This window comes from Hetaerina americana, unplaced genomic scaffold (assembly GCF_022747635.1).
Source record: "Hetaerina americana unplaced genomic scaffold, ioHetAmer1.1.p SCAF_5, whole genome shotgun sequence".
Classification (NCBI taxonomy): domain Eukaryota; kingdom Metazoa; phylum Arthropoda; class Insecta; order Odonata; family Calopterygidae; genus Hetaerina; species Hetaerina americana.
The window spans coordinates 58,427,915-58,442,462 of NW_027287095.1; the positions used below are offsets into that span (position 1 = coordinate 58,427,915).

Sequence of the window (14,548 nt, forward strand, 5' to 3'; positions counted from 1 at the left end):
GCTCTCCACCACACCATGAACTCCCTTCGCCCATTAAGTTGTGACGGGATCGGTGGTGAAAAATTGGCACTAGTCGAGCGAGGCCAAAGAAGGACGTCGGCATAACGGGTGACACGCGAGGGATCCCATCCCCTGTGTTTAACACACGCACGTGAGCACAGCGCTGGCATGGCACCCTCGCCGGATGCGGGGTCGTGGGGTGAAATGTAAACTGGAGATTGAGGGAAGCGTGTGGATTATTGGAAGGGATAACACTTGCTCCTGAGAACCGACGTCTTGAACGTGTAAATAATGAATCTGTTTTCCAAGAAAAAAGCACGAATAATATGGTATTTGGCATATGACAATGATGGCTCTCGGAAAATACGTTGCAACAGTCAGTCGTCATGAAAATATTTTTCCAATATTCTTCATTCCACCACATTATACAAGACCGCTATAATTAAACTTCTAACGAGTACGCTTCACTCCTTTCATGATGAAAGGACAATAGTAGAGACCATGGGCCAAACATGTTATAATTTTACTGAAAATGAAAACTTCTAATCCACATTTCTTGATAGTACTCAATTTAGACATCCATAAGGATTTTATTTGACAGTCTTAAATGCATAGTTTGCAGCACTTGATCAAAAAATATTCCTGAAAAGCCAATTGGTTTATCAACAACAACACAGAGCAGAGTATTTCGATTGGCGATGGATACTAAAGACTGTCATAATGGGGAGGAAGTTATGCACGCGAGGTAGTGGAAGGAATAGGATAGGCATGTTGAACAGAATGAATAAAGATAAAAATTATTCGGAATTGAAGAACACTCAAATGTAGTGTGGGGTGTTAGGTTGCCTCGTTGGACGAAGCTGAAAAATGAGGCGATTATCAGTCTGTACCTATACAAACCCTACTTATAACGGCAGACTACCAGTAATAATAATTATACAGTTAACGAAAAGAACGTGCCCTGATTAATAAAAAAAACCACATGCTCTGTAAAAAAATAAAGAAAAAGGTTGAAAAAATTATATCAAGCAGAGACGATGGATAGTTCGAAGGAGCACGGAAGAGTGGCGACAAGCATTACTGGAGCATAAAGTCATACTCATTTGCTACACTAAACACTAATTCAGGTAGGTACTAATTTCTAATACTGAAGACTACAATTGAGTATCACCTCTAGAGAACACCTCGTGACCCCAATATCCAGGCAAGATTCTTAGAGTTCCATGCTATAAAACGTAATTTTTACAAATATCTTGCAGTTCCTCACTCGAAAAACTTGGCAGAATTCGGTAATTACGACCGAAATGTTGGAGGAGGGGATCGGAAGGACAATTACCCCCGTTCACCCTTACCCTTAAATACGCGTCCTACACAGTGGCAACATGTCAACCGCGTTCATGTCATTGGAGGTGTTATCTGGTCCACTCCATTTTTAGTTTTTTTTAAGCGCATTTTACGCAATAACCGTGGAATGTCTTTGAAGCAGGACTTCATGGGCATATAAGGAATATAACCGTAAGGAAATCTAACTTAGGAGAAATGGTGAGACACTGGGGACATCACAAAGTGCCTTTCTACAACAATGAATTAGTTCTACCGGTAATCGTACTTCCGCTTTACGTGTACACAAGTGTGCATTCAGCATTTCGGAAAATAGGAATCAAAAGCCCACTAAGAAAACAACAATTTGAATTTTAGGTGAAGTACCAATACTTCCAAAACCATTAGTATAGTTTTACTTTTGCCAACTGTGGATGCGGAAGGTATTAGCTTTTTGAGTTGTGTCTTTGCAATACATATCATGAAACAAATCAAGAACAGCGAAATGGTGCGATAGACGTGGATAAATGCGTAATCTTTGTAACACACGAAAATCGCTGTATTTTGGTAGGCAATCGTCAGACGTGCCGGTAAATTACCGAAAATTGCCAGAAAATCACGGAAATTACAGTTTCTAATTTCCTGGTCGGCCATTTATTCCTAGCGCTATTGCTGTCAGCTGACTACTGCTTTCACGGCAAGGGCTGGAGTTATTTTTTTCTTGTTCACAGGATCCACCGTCAAATAGGAGGACCGTCAAATCCATTCAGGAGGATTCTTATGTAAGGTTTTTTATTTCATTATTTCAACTATTAGTAAAAAAAAGCTTCGTCTCTGTCTCCGTCTAAATCTTCTCCGATTATGCCTCCTCTACATGCTCTCGATCTGACAATCTCGTATTCGTGCTTTCTGATAATTTCTATATAGCTCAATTACAAACTGATTGGTGGAAGTCAAAACTACTCAAGACCAAACATTAATTACAGTTACATAATGTTCATTCCATTTTTTCGAGTACGACTCATGAATAGTGTTTTACAGTGAGTGTGTGCATGAATATGTATGTATGTATATAAAAAACCATAAACACAGTAATCAACGGTTTAGTAGGTGATGGTAGAGATCACCCAGTACTAAGCCCTATTCGGCGTGTGAAAATTCAGACATCAGGGTAGGGGGGCCAGTTCCTTTCCCTGTGCCGGTTATGGTTTCCCAGGAAGATCTGGTACCCGAAACTTCAGCTTGAGCTTGGGTGGAGCTGCAGGTGCCCAGAGTGCCTTGCCCGGGAATTGAACCCAGGACCCTCCGGTCAGCAGTCCAACGCTCTACCCACTGGACTACCGCGACCCATATATATGTATAATAAAAATATATACATATATATATACATAAATAAATATATACATATTTTCGTGACCACCGAAAATTCGAAAAATAGTGAGTCTCTTTTTTGTGTGTTTCTGTGTGGTTTTGTCTGTGTCCACTAGTGCTAAGTGTTATACATTATATATATATATATAAATATATATAATGTATAATATATATATATATATATATTATACATATATATATATATTATATATATATATATAAATATATATAATGTATAATATATATATATATATATATATATATATATATATATATATATATAATGTATAATATATATATATATTATACATATATATATATATATATATATATAATCACATACACAAACATATATATGGAAAAGGGATAGGAACACGTATAAAGGACGAACACAATAGAGGTGGGGAAGGCGGAATCGAACGGATCACAAGAGTAAAAATATTTCCTCAACCGGGACTCGAACACCGGATCTTTCCACTTGCCGGGCGGATGCTCTTAACCACTTGAGCTATCGAGGATAGTCAATTTACCCTGAGATCCGTGGGTCTAATATGTCGCCAAGCGCCCCGATTCTTTCAGCCAAGAGATGGCGTCAGGGGGCTGTTTCACCCACCAATATATATATATATATATATATATATATATATATATATATATATATATATATATATATATATATATATATATATATATATATATATATATATATCTTGTGTACCCTTCATTTAATCAATTTTACCCCTCTCCGCATTCCGACACTGAAATAATACGAAGTTTTTTCAAATTAAATATCATCATCATCTTCTAAAAGCGGAATCTACTTGTTGCAGCCATTGGTCTCTCTCCATTACCCTATATTAATTGTAGTGCAGATTACTTTGCAAAAGAGCTGGAGGGGAGGATTTTTCGGATCCTTACAAAGGGCGAGCTATGAAAAAAAAACAAAATTGACCTTACATCATTTGATGACAGCTACTGAGTGCTGTCCCATGTACTCATCAATCATCATGAAACTGTAGCTTTGGTAATAATCTACTTCCTTAACTGGTCCCCTATTTCCTCAACACGCATTATTAGACACTCCGAAAAAGTACCCGCCAATCTATTTTATCTTTAATTCTAAATCTACATCATTATGACACTGAAATTCGCCACAGGGATGTATGGTGGGCGGTGTTTCTTCTCCACCCAAGAAAGTAAATTTCTTTACTCCATCATGAAATTTAGGGCAAAATGTACAGTAGTGTACTTTGGAGCAGTTTTAATAGTTTTGCTTAATATTTTTTATTATTCTGATCACAACATGAGTGCAGAAAAATGGATTCCTTCCTGTTTTGGAAATTTCCTCGCATTATGAATAGGGACTTGGAAATAAAAAAGGAACATAGCAAACACATTTTTATTTGACTTTATTCCATGTGCATAAATTTGACCGGAAGTATTTGTTTTTGTTCAATGCGGTGGTGAGGTGACAAAGGCAATATCATTTTCTAAGTTTCTTCCATAATATTCTTAAGAATTTTCGTATTCCCAGCTCCTTCGGTACCCACGGCCCACGTTGGGAAACACTGCTCGTATTCCTTTCTCTTCTCATTGTATGCTCGACTATCGATGTAATGTGGGTCGGAAGCATTCCCTTGAGAGTCTAAAATTAAATCTTCCCACTGTTACGTAGAGTTTTGCAGCTATCTTTAGTGCTTCGGGCGTCTTCTATTCCATTTTCTTCAGCAATCATTCGAAATGTGCTGCTTTTTCATGAGTTTTTTTTACGAATCGGATGACTTTCCTTTGTATTTTATCTATTTCTGAAACTAAATCTTCCTACGCACGGAGACAAAACAGAGGATGCATTACCAAAGTTCGTAATAACATCCCTTCGAAAATGTTTGAAACGAATATTTCACTATTTTTCGTTTGATCAAACCAAATCTCTTTAATCCGTAGATATTTCACCCTTATTTTTCCCACTTCTATGGTGAAAACAGAAATGTTCGGTATAGAATTATTATCTTTATTATTTTTTTAAATTTTTCTATACACTACCCTCGCGATTTCCGTTAAATAATAACCTTGAGATCTCTCGAAAGGGCCTCAAGGCTCAGGTTATTAACTTGAGTGTGTGTGCAGACGAATATGACCGTCAACAAAAGGCCGCCCACTCCTGCTTCATTCACAACCTCCTGCACCACATGAAAGGTCCCGAATTTTGTTCTCGTCCGTGAAAAGGGCATGGTGAGCTCAACGAATGTGGGCGAACGAATAGGGGGTCATTGGTTAGTACAGTTTGGTATACGATGGACGGAGGCACGGATGCGTGGATACGATAAAGGAACGTGCCCGATAAAAATCTTCCCTCTTCACTTCCCACGCTACGTGACAGGAATCTGAAAGATTAGGCGTATACAGGAAGATGTTCCTTGAGCTGCCGAGACACGCGCACGGCACGTACCACGGAAGGATGCGCAAGGCCGCTCGCTTACTATTCATACGCAGCTCCAACCCCCGCCATCTCCTTCAATCAATGGCATAAAACCTTCGAGAGAGCGCGCGAATATAACATTTCGGAAGTGGCGGACTCAACCTCAGAGCCTTGTGAGTCTCCGGGCCACTTAGGGAGATAACTGGTGCTTACCCTTTTGAAAGGGTGAAATATAAACGTCGAGCGGAACTATCAATCGTTAGGAAACATGCTGGCATCAGCCCCCGGCACAGGAAATGGGACGGTTTACGAGAGGCTCTGATGTACCGAGGAAATTTTAGCTCAAACAAGGATCAGATACTGCCGATGTTTGCCGTTGGAAACGAAATCTTCTGTTGCACCGAGCAATTCGCGGGCGTCTGGCGAATGCACTCCCGCTCGACCACTACCTCATCCATTCCCGCGTGCTCTTGAGAAATGGAGATGCAGAGAGTGAGTGCCTTGATGGATCGTGGGCATCAAATCCTGTGGAAACGCAAGGGTGCTATCGGCAAATTCTCCGTTCTTAGGGAGCGAAAACCGCGGACATGGATTGCGGACAGCAACTCATAGGACGGTAGCGCAAGCGAAGAGCTTTTACGGCTGACGAGAGCTGTTGGGTAATTTCCTCGACGCGGCCTCTTTCTCGGAGAGGACCAGGAACATACGCGATCCCTGAACTTGGATTTTATTGAGGACCGCGTGATGGATTTGGAGTCAATACGGCGAGTCAAAAGGCACTTCAGCGATTGCGAGTGGGCGGATGCTGTCTGGACACAGCGAAGTTATTTATGGAGTGGTTAAGCTTAATATAACGAACGTGGCAATAGCCTGGCGGGCGATTTCCTCGAGAGAGTTACGTATATTGGGCATACAGCGATCGCTTCATTCATCAACCTCTCCGAGAGCTTAAGTGTTTAGTTCTAAAACCGGACTTAATCAAAAGTGATTGTCCCAATTAATATGGTTGGCGATGCATGCTTTGTCGGGATAGATCCACCTCTTTCCTTGTGAATCGTGGTGATATTCATGTTTTCACTTAAGTGCGCATTCTCTGGACAGTTGAAAATTAAGGACGCATAGCGTGTTATGTTAATGTGATGCACAATATGTGTGAGCACGAAAGGTGAGGAAAATATGTAGTCCCTGCTTGTAAAACTTGACAAACATATGTACTCCTCAGTCAAATTAGCTCATATTATGAAGCCTTTCTGTTTTCTTAAAACCAGCAACCAAATTTTACGATGATTCGAGAAAAAAAATAAAATGAAAGTGTTTCAATTTTTAAGATATATATGGAAGCGCGATAAAGACGCCAATTAAATCCAGGTGACAAACTGAAAAAGGCATCATTTCATATCTAATCGTCGATACTGAGCTCATTAAATATATAATTACGATCTATAATCTGTATGTTAATTTTTTTTAAGCAGTAAAATTTGAAAAATTCCTGCATGTTATTCAAAATAAAAAAAAATAAGAATGTCTCCAGCTACGCCCATCATTACATACGTGTGGATTGAAAAGAAAGGAAACGTTAGAAATCTGTCAACTAGTATGCTCATTAAAACCGCTATCCCTTTGATCTGTGCCATACTTTGATCGCTGCTAGCCTTGATTGATATGAAGAAAGTGTATTTTATATCCTCTTCCTTGATCTAAATCATTAAAACTGTAAAACTTATTTTAAAAAAATGAAATTATGACTCAAAATATTAGGAGATGAATGATTTAAGGTTGAAAAAATAGCCATTTATAGGGGTAATAAAAACATGATGTGTACACGTGCATCTTGTTGATAGATCCACAAAGGGCCAAAAATATCAAAATAAAATATGTACTGAAATTATCAATTTACCCAATGCTCATTAGTTGCATAAATTTTCAAGTTCCTAAAAATTTTTCCCTAATGCCATTTTTAATTATACAATAATTTTAAGTTAGTTTGAATAGTTGTATTTTATTCAATGAATTAATATATTATGGGTATATAATTTAGCGATTAAATAGAAATAACATGTGTGGAGAACAAAATAAAGATCCAAAAACCTTCACTGACAATGGACTATATGAGTGTAACCACTGTTAGTCTATTTAAATTAAATTGTAAAGAAGTATATTCTATTGTTTCAGGCTTCACTTCGTGGAAGTAATTGATATCCATTATTGAAATAGAAAGAAAGACTCGTACTTTTCCACAGATTTTATTATACGGCACAACGCGTTTCACCGACTTGCGGCATCATCAGGTAACCTGATGATGCCGCAAGTCGGTGAAATGCGTTGTGCCGTATAATAAAATCTGTGGAAAAGTACGAGTCTTTCTTTCTATTTCAATAATGGATATTGTAAAGAAGTGTTATCTTTTTTCATTTTGATTCATAAAGATAGCTGTTTCATTTTGCTACGAGGAGGAAAGTTAAGTAAAATGAAAACTTTTGGTATCTGATATGAATGATTAACTAACATGGCTAATTGTACATAGCTGTCACGGTTAATTTAGATGTAGCGGGCAGAATGACATTGAGGTCCCCATGTGATGTAATATCAAGTGCTTTGATAGTATAAGCATTTATAGTATGTAAGGAAAAACACTGACTAAAAATCATAAATAAATAAGTTAATTAATAATTATAAATATATAAGAGTCATGGAAAAGTGCTGGAGGCAAGAAAGGAAGCAGTTGAGAAATCCATAAAATCAGTTAAATTTATTGATGATTAAGCTTCCGTTAAATTTATTTATGGTTAAGCTTCAGTTAATCAGTCAGCCAAGGGGTTACAATCATTAACAAGTACATTAAAACATCAGTGTCACAACCCAAGCATAGGTATGGGTTAACGATCAATATGAACTAAACAAAGGTTTTGAGGTTTTCGAGGAAGAAGGCTAAGTTAAATGTTAAAATTGGAGGTAGAACAGTAAAATTGGAGTAAAAATGGAGCAGGTAGAACAAACTGTTCTACCTGCTCCAACTCTCAGTAGTGTTCTTGACCAAAATGGTAAAAATAGTAGAGAGGAAAAAATTGCCAAAGAAGCTTTCACAGAGAGGAGGTAATTGATGAAAGGGATGTTGAGAAAGGTTGTTAAGAGATGACTAGTGAAAACTTTGGTGTGGAGCATACGAGTAGTTTGGTACTTCTCAGAAACTGCTGTTTAAGCAAGATGATTTTCATAGATTGTTAGCTTTTGAAATGTGGGTGTAGAGAAGGATGGACAGGAACCTACGTTTGTTTACCAAATAACTGTTATAATTAATAAATTGTTAACCAAATAACAATAATTAGAATGAACAGACAGACTTCAGTTGACTAAAGTGGCATAACTCTGGTCCTATTGATCCATATGAATAATTAGCCCATTAATGATCACCCACATTGGAAACTACTTCAATAAATATGATTGAATCATTTTATACTATGTTTGAAATAATATTACTGACTAATAAGTGCTTAATACTAATATTCAAGCATGGTCAAGATTTAAATGTTGGCCATAATTACGGCTTATCCAATCAATATAATAAGTTTCTTGATCCTTTGGATTTCAGTCCTTGCCCATTTCCCATATTCTGCTACTCTTTCTTTGACACTTTTATTTTATTTATTTATATTGAAAAAAGTATGCACTATAATAATATATGCATAATAATGAGTTACTTCAAAATGTACTATGGAGTTAAAGAATATTTTTGCATCATTTAAGCTAGGATTTAGGAGTACAATAGTGTTTAGTGCCAAGGTTCATCAAAAACCTACCCTAACATGGTTGACTACTGCTGATATCTATGTATATATTATATACATGCATTTAAAGTGTGAAATGTAAGTTGAGTAATTTAGAGGGAGGTTTACAGCATTGATCTTCATATAATTAGTTATAGCGCATATGAATGAGGAAAAGTTACCAATTTAAATTTCTGAAAAAGTTTTCAGCAGAAAACATTGACTTCAATGATTGATAAGTGACATTATGAGTTTCTAATAAGAGAACATGTGAGTGTATGTTTGATGCTGTTTTTACCATAGTGTCACCATACATGTACAGAGAGTAATAAATCACCAGAATGGCAACTTAGCTCCAATTCCACTTATGGGCACTGATGCTGCATTTGTCTAAACATTAGCCGCTTGGGTTAGCTGGTATGACATTACTTTGTTCACTGGAGCTATCATCCCAATGTATCATTACATTTAATTGGTATACATATAATATTTCTTCACTTTACTACGAATGTGAATTGTTCAAGGTAAATAGGAGCTCCTATTTAATTTCAACTGTATGGTACTCTATTTGATTCTCTCTGCCAGTCCACCATTCATTTTATCTTAATTTAGTCTTCTTTCCCCACTTTTATTGGGAGGTTTTGACAAGTAGCCCCAGGTATAAGAATTGGGAGGTGCTAGCCATTTTTAAAACCCACAGGAAGGCCTGAAGCATTCTCTGGCAATATTGTATCATAGTGGAAAGAATGACATATTCCATGAAATACTTAAAATTCTTATTTTCTTATCGTAAAAATATAATGCAGATATAGAAGATGCCCAATTGATTTCACCCATTCCCATATTACAAAGTTAATGCAAGCGGGGGTCGGATGTAAAAATTATCCCACACAAACAGTGGAAATGGGTGCATAAAATATTGTCCATATTATCATCATAATAGGTAATAAGTTCTATCATAGGTAGGTTTCGTATGGTGCCTATAAAATTATTACTCGTTTTACAGAGGTATTAATTAATTGTGTGGGATTTTGCTTGCTATATATTACTTCTCCCTTCTGTTCTACTTTCTAGCTGCCTCATGCCATCTAAAAAGTCACTTATCTTCCTTTCTCTGCTTCTCACTTTATATTCTTTCATCTATCACAGCATTTTAACTTACCTACTTCCTGGTTTCTACCACAATAGTGAAATCTACCTCTCTGACCAAAATATTTTCCATATTCTTCTCCATACCCACATTTTAATGACTCCTAATCTATGCTCCTGAATCAAACCCCAGGTTTCAAATCCATAAATCTATGCTTCACTACTACTCTGCTCCCAACTGCTTTGCTAATTTTTTCCATCATATTGCCCAAATATATGAACTGCTCCATCTTTTTAGCTTCATTACCTCCAATTTTTATTTTTATCTTATACTCCATACTTCTCGAGCGTCTCATTACTTTTATCTTTGTGTGATTAATCTTCATGCCATATTTTTTGGATTGACCCGATAAAGCATGCAGCAATAACTGAAATCCCTTGACTATTTATCGTCCCATTATTTTAATTAAATTCATATGAATTCCATGATTTTTGAACTGTTTAGGTATTTACATACCATTAAAACTTGCTATGGCAGTGTGCTAATTTTTATGCTGGGGGCTAGACAGCAATTTGAGCTGTGCCCATTTTGTTGATCCACAAATGCAAAATAGGAAAAGGGACTCTGTTCTCAATAAAACATAATATAGATATCCCAAAGTTAGACCATTATGTGAGTCAATATTTCTATGACTGGAATGTGCTTTTCTGCTGAAGAATAATGCATTTTTCCCAGCCATATTGAAAGTACAGGCTTACCTGCTGGGGTATTGCCTATCATAATATTTTCACAAAATTGGTATTCATTCAAAAGTTAATTTTGAATGTCTATTATGAATGTATGTACCCCATAGTTCAATGATTGAAGTCACTCTCAGTAAGATGTGAATTTTTGTGAGGTAATTAAACCATTCTACATAGAGTCAATAAACTAAATGACAATTACCGTCATGCTTCATTTTTGTAAGGTTATATAGGAAATATTGTTCAGTAATTTCAATGGCAAGTTTACAATTTTCCTAAGGTAATTTTTGTGCACTGGTCCTAAGTTTCACATTGAGGTAAGACTGAGTTTTACAAAAATCTGCTTTCGTATAACCAATCTTAGCATTGCTCCAAATGTATGTAGCAATGCTAAGGTTGGTTATTGTATGATATATGACTAAAATATTTTCTCTTAAGTCTGCAAGCACATAACCTATCAGTCGACGTAAATACTCGATGGACTTTATGGATGGGCTTGGTACTGTTACATTTCTAAGCCCAACCTTACAAATTAAAAAAAAATGACATATTGCAATGCTCCATTTATAATAATACAACTCTGACATTTATGGGTGTAATTTTAAAAGGAAAAGTCATATGTGAGCATCAAAAATATTTTATCTTGGTTTTGATATGATCTCATGCTGTGTACAGGATGGATGATAAAACTGTTTAGATGCCTTTCTTCTCCCATTTTATCAGTGTTCTATTATTTCATTATGGTGTCGGATTTTAAGAATACTTTCTTTAGTGTCAGAGACAATATCGAGTACCTTTTTTCTTTAAAAAAGTCTTCATCCAGTTTCACCACCAAAAATCAATGTATAGCCACCAGTGATTGCCACATTTCGGTATTATGGTCATTCAATCAATGAAAAACTATACTAATCCATGAAAGTTTCATGTATACGTATCATCAATTACCAATCATTGATGAGAAATGATTACAATTCCATCACTGGTGAAATTAGGACTTAGACTTGGTCTATTCATGACTGATAACAACAAAGTTTCTCTCATAACTCTCTAGCACCCTCTTACTATTATAAGTTTTCAAAATTCTACTAGATATCCTTTTTGATGCATCGCGAACTCCCAAATCGGTTCTTTCTCATACGTATCCTTAAGAGTTTCCTCATATCCTGGCCGAATCCAATGCAGTGGCAAACGTCAACATTCATCAAGTGGGCACGTGAATTTGCGGGAGTCATTTTAACTTACATTCCATCCCATGGCGTGGCCGATGATGTCCTTGTTCTTGCTCTCGCCATCCTCCGGTTCGGAGTCTGAGGTATGCGGCGTGGACGTGCCCACGCCTTCGTCGTCCTCCTCCTCCTCCTGGTGCTGCTGCCCTGCATCCTCCTCCTCCTCTTCCGCCGACCCCTCGCCGCCGGACTTACCCGCGGCGCCGTCCGACTCTTCGTCTTCTCCGCCGGACACCGCCACCCCGGCGTCCGGCGCCAGCGGCGCCTCCACCTCAAGCTTGGCGCTCCTCTTCCGCCGGATCGCTTCCTCACGCACCAGTGGGCTCCCCTTTGGGCGCTCATCCGGATGCTTGAGAAGCGAGCCGAATCTCTCGAAGAAGCCACCATCTGCTTGTTGAACACTGTTAAATAAAATGTTAATCGTTACTTGGGAAGGCTTAGAAGATTGCTAAATTATACCCCTCAATTTTTCCTACGGACATATGTTCTTTGGGACACTTCATCCCAACATTAATGTCTCCGATCCAAATTAGCGACCGAATTTAGAATTTTTCCGCCGGATATTTTTCGAAGTACATTTTTTTAATTAACATTACGCTCAGTCAAAGGTACGTTTTCATGCATCTGGTTTTGCGTTCCGTGTTTTCAACACCGTCATGATCCATTATCATGCCTGCGGTAGCGATGGCACCGAATACGAGAAGACGGAACCGTTCCATTTTTTTATGGGACATGAACATATGACGAAACAATCAGCGTCGGTTTTCGCTTGCCGCCGCAACTGCGGCATCGTACGGGTTTAGAGATAGGTTAACTTTTTCGGCACCCGTACAACCGGATGCATGAAAACGTAGGTTAACGCATCTTCTTAGTTCAAAGACGCCCCATGCAAAGATGGGTTTCAATCCTAGGACTATTCCTAACAAATGTTTTCCTTCCAAAACGGACCACTGCAACTGAATTCCGAAAATACACTCTAACACCACACGACGTTGCGTATTACTTCGCACAAGCACATCAAGTGCTAACATCATTATGAAGCATAATGTGCAGAAATTAACAGAATTTATTTAATATGAGCATAAACTGTAAGAGAAAAATCGCAATTTTTTTAAATGATCTTAAATTTTTTTTAATGAGAAGATCAAGATCAACAGAATAATCCAGAAGCGCTGGAGGAGTACAACTGTACACGACACCAAAATCTACAACGAGAATACAACGTCATGGCAAGAAATATTACAAGTAGAATCAAAATAGTTATTGCGTAAAATATACCACATTCTTTAAGGATCCACTTTAGGAAATTTCAATTCAACCAAATGCACAAAAAAATGTGAGTGGTTATCACGAGTGGGTGTGGCGATGTGCTACTGACAGAAGGATCTCCGGGTTCGAATCTCGGGCGATTCCTTGGGTTCCTTGAATAAGAGAACTTCTAGGGATTCTTCCCCCTTAACTCGAATGTGTGAATATCACACGCCTTATGGCTTGGAGATCGGGGTGAGGTCTGCCCAAGCCTATATAAACCAGGCCTTCGCGATGATTTCTGGGACGATGATGACGAAAAGAATTGCCTCCAATTATTTCAAAATCTATCGAGGGAGACCCACGGTAAAACCTAACGAGGGATTCGAACCTGAGTACCGTCGAGCGCGTCATACCCAGTTCGCCCCACTCATCATCAGTTCCAGACTATGGAGAGATTTCAATAAGGATAATTAAACGCAAAAACATTGATTTCTTCACTCAAAACTGTAGAAGGCATGACGATTTAATGATATACCACTGTCTGATTTTTTACAATAGCCAACTCGGTGTTTTTCAGTGACAATTGCTGGCTTCCAGTTATGTTTCAATTTGGCTATCACCAAAACGGAAGATAAACAAACAGCACGACGTATCAGTGTGACGCTGCTCTTTGAGAGAAGCAAGCCAAGCAGACCACGGCTCAGTGTTATCTGGTCCGAACGGAAGTGATCTATGGCCCTAAAAATGTAGCCTCCCTTTTTTTATTAGTGGAATAAGAAATACTTGTGATACTCATGGTATAATTCAACTCCTTGACATTATCGAGACCGGAAGGGATAGCCACCTTCAGGGAGATAATCCACTTTCTACATCTACATCTACATCTACATAATACCCCGCAAGCCGCCGCAAGGGCGTGTGGCGGGGGGTGTTAGGTCACCAACCGTAAAAAGGAAAAATACCACGTGCAAAAAAACAACACGGAAAATTACACCCACAGCAGCGCGCACACTCATGCAAAAATCTTTCAATATCATAGTCAGAACGATAAATTTCCGGATAAACATTCCACAATGGTCCAACTTTGCCATTAATTTTTTTTAATTTTTAAAACACTCATCATCATCAGGATTTCAATCCTAAGATTAGTTTTATTGCAGCCCTCCATTCTTCCCTATTAATGTTAATTCCCTCACCCTCTGATAGGCTCCCTGTTTTACGTCCTTCTTTATTTGCCTAATGTACTTGTCTCTAGGTCTTCCTCGCGGTATCTTTCCTTCAATTTTTCCTTCTATTATGTTTCTAACTAATTCATTTTGCCTCAAGGTATGCCCAATCCATCTATTTCTTCTTTGCCGTAGAGC

The 14,548-nt window shown here is 38.0% G+C and overlaps 1 protein-coding gene across 3 annotated transcripts in view; it reads right to left on the reverse strand.

Annotated features, from left to right (window-relative positions):
* The window catches only part of stac (C2 and C2B_Munc13-like domain-containing protein staccato), a 148,673-nt gene that overhangs the window by 45,992 nt on the left and 88,133 nt on the right, over positions 1-14,548 (reverse strand). For all 3 annotated transcript variants that reach the window (XM_071591591.1, XM_071591590.1, XM_071591592.1), the window contains exon 2: positions 11,950-12,334. In XM_071591591.1, the coding sequence (XP_071447692.1) occupies positions 11,950-12,334 (385 nt within the window). The remainder of the gene's footprint in view (positions 1-11,949; positions 12,335-14,548) is intronic.